This window comes from Spinacia oleracea, chromosome 3 (assembly GCF_020520425.1).
Source record: "Spinacia oleracea cultivar Varoflay chromosome 3, BTI_SOV_V1, whole genome shotgun sequence".
Classification (NCBI taxonomy): domain Eukaryota; kingdom Viridiplantae; phylum Streptophyta; class Magnoliopsida; order Caryophyllales; family Amaranthaceae; genus Spinacia; species Spinacia oleracea.
The window spans coordinates 155,452,183-155,460,165 of record NC_079489.1 but is presented as its reverse complement, the minus strand read 5'-3'; the positions used below and the strand labels follow the sequence as shown (position 1 = coordinate 155,460,165).

General features: G+C 34.5%; 1 protein-coding gene across 2 annotated transcripts; it reads left to right on the top strand.

Annotated features, from left to right (window-relative positions):
• Positions 1 to 1,669: 1,669 nt before the first annotated feature.
• Positions 1,670 to 5,748, top strand: LOC110798903 (ribosomal RNA small subunit methyltransferase, mitochondrial). 2 transcript variants are annotated; one of them, XM_056841004.1, is made up of 4 exons: positions 1,670 to 1,884; positions 3,254 to 3,694; positions 4,335 to 4,854; positions 5,009 to 5,748. In XM_056841004.1, the coding sequence occupies exons 2-4, from the start codon at positions 3,275 to 3,277 to the stop codon at positions 5,125 to 5,127; spliced, it is 1,059 nt and encodes a 352-aa protein (XP_056696982.1). In that variant the 5' UTR covers positions 1,670 to 1,884; positions 3,254 to 3,274; the 3' UTR covers positions 5,128 to 5,748. The 2 variants fall into 2 exon arrangements, with proteins under 2 accessions (XP_056696982.1, XP_021859793.1); XM_022004101.2 differs by having other exon boundaries at positions 1,679 to 1,884; positions 4,335 to 5,748.
• The last annotated feature ends 2,235 nt before the right edge of the window (positions 5,749 to 7,983 follow it).

The window sequence follows — 7,983 nt, the reverse complement described above, 5'->3', positions numbered from 1 at the left end:
AATTGTATACTGGGATAATTTTTACCTAGCTCTTGTGTAGATTTTTAATATGTTTTTAATAACTTTTATATTATGAAAAAACGTTCATGGATAAACATTTTAAAAGGTTAAATAGTGTATATTAATAGTGATTTTAAAGAATAGTTTTTATTAAAATGAAAAGAGTTATCACTAAAATACATAACTTTTATATATAGTAATATAACTTTTAAGAATTTTGAGTTAACTTTTATTAATACTAGTTGTTGGATCGTGAGCTAGCGCGCACGATCCCCCAAGGTATACAAAATTATTTTTGTAAAAATGTTACTTAAAAGCTAGGAACTTACAATTTATGGTAAATGCTAGAAATGATATGTTAAAGTTAGATGTTGGATTTACATGTAACAGGAAATAGAAATCATATGCGTTTAAATTGATAGTTCGAAGGTACAATATATAGGAAATTATACCCAAAGAAAACAATATTTTTGTATAGCAATGGAAAGCTGAAACCGTAAATGCTCTATTGTTAAGAATAAGAATAAAACAAAGAAGGAATTGAGGAGCATGCACGTAAATGCACTATTGAGTGAATAATAATCAAAGTATGAAGCTTTATAAGTGTTAGGATTGTACTACACCTGTAAACAAAAATTTGGGGTAGTTTATTTACTTACTTTAGAAGTCGAACCTAACACCGGAGCAATTAGACCACCGACAAAATCTGTTTATTGATATAAGTTGCAAATTTGTGTACTGACAGACTTTTCTAAAAGATTGAGGGCCCTTTGGGCCCAAATATTTATGGGCCATGTGTTGTCTGTTTGCACAGGCCCGACCTGAGCGGCATGAGTTGAAATGGAACCGACACACATAACTAAGACGTACAACTACGGTACAAGTGTATAACACATTAACACATGAAAGTAATGGTTTGGTATAACGAATTCACAGACTCTTATTTAAAACTGATGTATAATAAATAATTCATATTGTACATTTGTACATAGCAATTCAGTTGACTTATTAGATGGTACTTTCTCCGTCTTAAAATTAAAGTCATATTTATCATGTTACCCTTATTTGGGACCACAAAACAAAAAAGAAAATGTACTTTATTCCTTTTTACATGTACTATTTTCACTTCTTTTGTAATTTATTTCTTTTTTACATGAATTATATTCAATTTTTTCATCATCAATGTACTATATTTCAATTTTTCATACACTATATCCACTTTTCTTAAAATTCGTGTTTTTAGTCAAACAAGATTATAATTTTGGGACGGATGAAGTAGTTGATAGTGACATGTTTTTTTAATATAGTTAGTGAAAAATGTGTCAAATAAATGGTTAGGGGCGGGGAAGTTGAATTTTTTTAATGTTTTTTATTTAGGAAGTAATAATATATATGTGAGTATTAAATGACGACTTTATAAGAAAAATGGGAAGAGTGCTAAGGCACAACAATTTTTTTTGCTAATTATGTCCAAGTCGGGCTAAACTTTTGTCCTATTTTTTCTTCCCAAAATCCGCTATTTCAGGGCAAAAAAGGGGCCCTTTTTTACCAATTTTATAACTAAAACTCGATTTTTAAGTTGTCCAAATCCTACCTAAAAAATTGTAAAACCGGACCGAGTTGTCCGGCCCAAAAAACGGGCCTATGTTTCTTCCCAAAACCCGTTATTTTTGTGCCGGATCGGTCCGGCCCGCTGATGATCAGATCCAGTTGATTTGTATTAGAAAATTCCAAGCCCAAAAGGCCCAGAAAACTTTGACACCTGACTAGTGAAGTAGTGATTACGTCGTACTTCATTTAAACTCCATGTAGCAGAACAACAATACAAGTACACAACCAAGGTTGATGATAATACAGAGAGATGCTGACGCCCAACTTGAATTTGTAAGCCCTTCTGTAAATTCTTTGATTTTTCTGTACACAACGTGCTTGATCAATTGTATAGCTCATAATCTCAAAGAAAGAAGATTCATCATTTCAGGGGTTAGAATTTATGAATGCACGCAAACTGTTTGATGAAATGTTTAGCTGAACTATATCATCTATACAATTCTACTGTTGAAAGAAGCAATCTTTTACAATTTGTGGTGGTGGAATTTATAATGGGTTCATTGAAATTATGTGATTCTTCCTTCAGATGGAGTGTTATTCATGTTTGTGTGACAAAATTGTTGGAAACACACACTGTCCTACAAGTTTGGAGCGAAGTTATCTGAACTTTGTAGGAACCCTTAAACTATAATATGTCTTCTACATTTCAATTTTGGTAGGAACATCATTATGTATTTAGGGTTAGCTCATTCAATTCTATCGCGAGTTATGGTGTTACTCGTGCTAGAGTTATGGCATATCTAAGCTTCAGTGGGTTAAAGAAACTAGACTTGTGTTAGTTTAAGAATCTAATGTTAGAGTCCTATGTCTATTATAGTCATGTTACGGTTTCCTCATAAACCCATAATGTAAAAGTTATTATCAAGGTTGTCAAGTTATATTGTTGCCAATATCATTTATTTCCGGATGTCAATTTCATTTGCGAAGTATACTATTGGGGGAGCTTGATTTTGACAAATGTACATGGATTCATGTTGAATTGTTATTGAATATGGTTATGAATAATGGCTTGTTTTGAAAGCAAAAAAAATGTGTTTCTATATGATGCATAATTGTTCAGATCAAGTATCTTATATTACATTGTTGCAGGCTTTCATACTCACTCAGTTTGTTAATATATTTAAACCATTACAGAAGTAATTAGGTAAACATACAATGCTTCAGAAGCCTAAACAATGTGAAGTGTACTATGGGGGGAGCTTGATTTTGACAAATGTACATGGATCCATGTTGAATCGCGTATTGAATATGCTTATGAATACTGGCTTGTTTTGAAAGCAAAAAATGTGTTTTATATGATGCATAAGTATTTAGGTTAAGTATCTTAAACTACATTGTAGAAGGCATTTCATAGTCACTCAGCTTGTTAATATATTTAAACCATTACAGAAGTAATTAGGTAAACATCCAATGCTTCAGAAGCCTAAACAATGTGAAGTGTACTATGGGGGAGCTTGATTTTGACAAATGTACATGGATCCATGTTGAATGCTTATTGAATATGCTTATGAATACTGACTTGTTTTGAAAGCAAAAAATGTGTTTTATATGATGCATAAGTATTTAGGTTAAGTATCTTAAACTACATTGTAGAAGGCATTTCATAGTCACTCAGCTTGTTAATATATTTAAACCATTACAGAAGTAATTAGGTAAACATCCAATGCTTCAGAAGCCTAAGCTGCCCTGGTTTTCGCCCACTGTCTTTGTCTCGCGTTGCCAGCAGGTTCTTCGTGCACTTGACTGCAACCATTATCACCATCGCGTCTCAAAAGATGTATCAAAAGATGAGCATTTTGATGATAAACTTCGAACTAAGAAAGCAAATGGTGAATGCCACTTCCAACTATATAAAAGCAGGGGTCAACATCTACTGACTAGTGCACGGGTTCTTGACTCCATTGTGAAGAAGTCTAACATCAAAGCCACTGACACAGTTCTGGAAATTGGCCCTGGTACTGGGAATCTCACTCTCAAGCTTCTAGAAGCTGCTAGTAAGGTTGTGGCTATTGAGATCGATTCGAGGATGGCTGATGCACTTCAGACTCGAGTTGCTGAATGTGGTTTTGAAGATCGATTAACTGTAAGACCGGAGATAATGTCAAAATTATCTTTACACTTTCCGTTTTAATCTGTTTCATAATGTTCTTTACATTATTGTGCTTTATTCTAGTTTTGGACATGAAAATTTTACTATCTTACACCTCTTATCCCACAACATTTATAATTTTCCACTTACTTTCTCTTACTTTATTCATTTTTCTTTCACCCACCCACCTTTTTTTATACATTTTCCCTACTTTATACATATTTTCTGGAATACAAATAAGTGTTCACTTCTTATTCAAGTTTACCAAAACTCAAAAAGTTCTTACTTAGTACTACCTCAGTTTCAAAATTTTCTTTACACTTTCTGTTTTAGTCTGTTTCATAATATTATTTACTTTATTGTGCTTTATTCTAGTTTTGGATATGAAAATTTTACTATCTTTACACCTATTATCCCACAACATTTACATTTTTTCACTCACTTTTTCTTACTTTATTCATTTTTCTTTCACCCGCACACTTTTTTTTATACATTTTCCCTACTTTACACATATTTTATTATATTCACCCATCTTTTTACACGCTTTTCTTTTTTGTCTTAATATTTGTGCAAATAGTAATTGTGAAGATCATTATGAAACAGAGGTAGTAGCTTACACAAATTGGTTTTGCAGCTAATACGTAAAGATGCACTGAAGACCGAGTTCCCCCATTTTGATCTAGTAGTGGCAAATATCCCTTACGGTATTTCTTCACCTCTGATTGCTAAATTGGTGTTTGGAACTCGCTCATTCAGGAGTGCTACACTTCTTCTTCAGAAAGAGTTTGCAAGCCGCTTATTGGCTAATCCAGGTGATTCAGAGTTCAACCGTTTAGCTGTAAATGTGAAGTTGGTAGCGGAAGTTGAACATGTCATGAACGTAAGCAAAAGGGACTTTTTCCCTGTTCCTAAAGTTGATTCTTCCGTTGTTCTAATCAAGCCAAAATCAAACATCCCTAAAGTTGATTTAAAAGAATGGTGTGCTTTTACAAGGACTTGTTTTAGTAAGAAGAACAAGACATTAGGTGCAACATTCAAGCAAAAAAAGAAGTTATCCGAGCTGATGAGGATATCTACCTTGATGGGAATGAACAAAGAAACTCAAATGTTTCAGCCTTCTTCTGATATCAGTGATGAATGTGAAGATGCAGAAGGTAATTCTAGTTCTTCATGTTTAGAAATGGGAGTTTCATTGTTCAAAGAAAAGGTAATCAATATTCTCAGATTAAGTGGGTTTGAAGATAAGAGGCCTTCAAAGCTGTGTGTTGAGGAACTGTTGAAATTGCTGTCATTGTTTAATGAAAACAGGATTTTTTTCCATGACAAAGAAGAAGATGCAAGTAAAACAGAACTGGATACTTCCTTTGATGATTTGTAGACTCGGTTTACCAGGAAAGTGCTGTATTATTGGGAAAAGCCATATTTGAAGGCTTTCATATGAGAGTAGATGCAGTCTGCTGCACATTGTATTAGTGTTTTTACGAGCAAAGACTCGAATATGGACCATGAGATTGAACATGTCCCTCAACATGAACATATGGTGTTGGCTAGATCTGTTCAATGGGCTGGAGGCCCGTTAAAAGTCCTAGCCCGGCCTTTTTATGTAAAGCCATTTGAAGAACATATAGACTAAACAAGGCCATCTCGGCCTGGCCCGTTGAATTTTGGCCAAGCTTGACCCAACAAATTTAAGATAAGCCCGGCCCGGCCCAGCCCAGTCTGACAATTCAGCTGTAATGATGCAGCCTCTGTGTATCTTGGATCAAAATCATTGTTCTTCATCTGTATTTGTTCGCGGAGGTCCAAAGGTTAGAGCGAGCGTGTTACCCTACACGTTACCACTTCTTCGCATAACACGAAGGTTCGTTAACTTGAGTTTCATGATTTCTTCGTTCATTTTATTTTTTCGACGTTTCAGACATCTGCTGTTTGTAGTTGCTCAGGTGCTGTGAAACAGTTTCACTACAATAGAGTTATTTACATTTAGTAATTGATTAATCTTGTTAAAACAGAAAAGCTTGTAGAGTGATTTTAGCACTAGTACTTTAGATATTAACTTGAAGTAGTTTGGTAAGGGCTTAATCATTTTCCCGGACATGTGGATTTAAGATGGGCTGTGGCCCGTGGGTTGTTTTTAAAGATCTCGGGTTCTAAGTTTGCTTTGAATTCATTGAGCGGGTCTTTGCTGAAAATTATTTGGTGCACCGTGCAAACCAAGTTGGCCGTTAATGGCCTTTTTCACATTTTCTCCTCATATGTAAGAAGAAAAAGTGAGAGAGTGTAAAGGTGCACCCAGGTGTTGGGTGCATCTTAAATGTATTGGGCTTTGTCGTATGTAGATCCAATTCTCTTAATTTTGGGCCTGATGAGGTGGGAGTCGTGGGATGGTGGGAAGTAGATAAGCCTATTTGTCCTTCATTAGAGGAACATTAGTGGAGTCCGAGCTTAAGACTTCCACATCATCTTCTTTATTTAATATTTAATATTTTACTTTTAGTCAAGATCATTTCAAATTTACCTTTTCACTTCACCTGTATTCATTCAAAACTTGGGAAAATAATAGAATAAAAAAAACAATAATTGAGATAAAAGTTGATGTTTAATCGTCTGAAATAGTTGATATTCCAAGGATTTTGCTCAGACTTTTGTCATATTCACCCACTTAGGGTGCGTTTCCCTAGTATGGAGGGGAGTCTAGAAAAGAGTCTGTGGTAATTGATTACAACCTAGAGGTGTTAAAAATCAAGACTCATTTAAGACTTCATTTTTTTCTCAACCAAATCAAATTATGCTACATCATCACATTTTATTATAATTAACTATGGTTTTGGAGTTTAGTTGAGTTTCAGGTGAGTCTGTTAGTAATGTTTAAAAATAGGGAGAATCTTTTGTGAGTGTACGTAATGAAAAAACAAGTGAAAGTTGGTGTAAAAAGTTGGCATGATAGAGTCTGGAGTTTGAGGCTGAGTATGAGAGATAAACTCACCCTAAATGGGATGTCTTATCATACTTAATGAGATTTTTTCTCGGACTTTTGTTTAGACTAGCGGTAATCTTGCTCTTATCTTTCACATTGGGAAAATAGGGAGAATAAAATTACGATATGATTTAGAGTGTATTAATTGTAATATTTTTATATAGATGACGAGAAAATATATTTAGAGTCCCTCCTCTCAAGGATAACGTGGCGCCTAAGTAATCACCGTCAATAATCAAGAGGAGTTACAGGCTATTACAAGTTTCAATATATATAGAATCTAAGACTAAGTGGCCACATTTGCAAATATATTACAAACTTGTAGAAGAAGAGTTTCGATGTCGTCGATAATATTTTGGAGCTTCCATGAAGTATGTCGCATGGTATTGATCACCAAATGTTGTCACCTACGATAAGGGTGTTAAGACGGATGACTTCAAGTAGACCTTTGTGAAGAGCTAGAGCTTTTGCGATATAGACTTGTGTGATGTTCATAGGTTGAGTTTAAGCAACTTCCTCCATTTTGAAGTTCTTAGGAAGTGTGACTTCCAATTTTATTGCAAACCAAACAACACCACAATATTCCTGTTCTTAGGAAGTTACACTTCTCATGTTTTTCATGTCAACTAAAACACACCTAACTCACGTGCGTGTTATTGTTTTTAATGCATATTCGTCTATTCATTTGGATAGTACTCTATCGGATAGCGGGTCATATTTTTTTAAGGTAAGAAAAAGTGCTCTGTCGGATTTGGATCCCTCACGGGTCAACTTGGCCAAGATTAGCTGGCTAGACACTTTGAGAGCGGAGATGGTAAGGAGAACCCTCCCTTAGTAGCATCGAACTCCCCAATTTTTGGTTGGTAGGTGAAATTCTTTCTTTAAGGCCAAGACATTACTTGATATTCGAATAGCATTGCGGATTTGACATCATCAAATCAATTTCAATTATGGTAAAAATTGTGTCAATTGTCAAATACTACAAACCATTAAGGTATTGACAATGACTTAATTGGATCTTGAATCGTTTGATCATATCTTTTCATATGTATCCATAATAGTACGACCAAATGTACTGAAAGATTCATATCCATTTTTCATATATGGGTCCGGAAAATCCACTAAAAAATCACACATATGGGGCCTAAAAATCCACTAAAAAATAACACATGTGGAAATAATTCTTCTGTTACTTTTGGCTCCCTAAAGTGATGTTCAATATTGCGGGCTTTATCCGAGTTAATCTCATCGATTCAACACAAGGACCATATCAAGTGGTGGCATTATTACTCCGTATAATAAAATC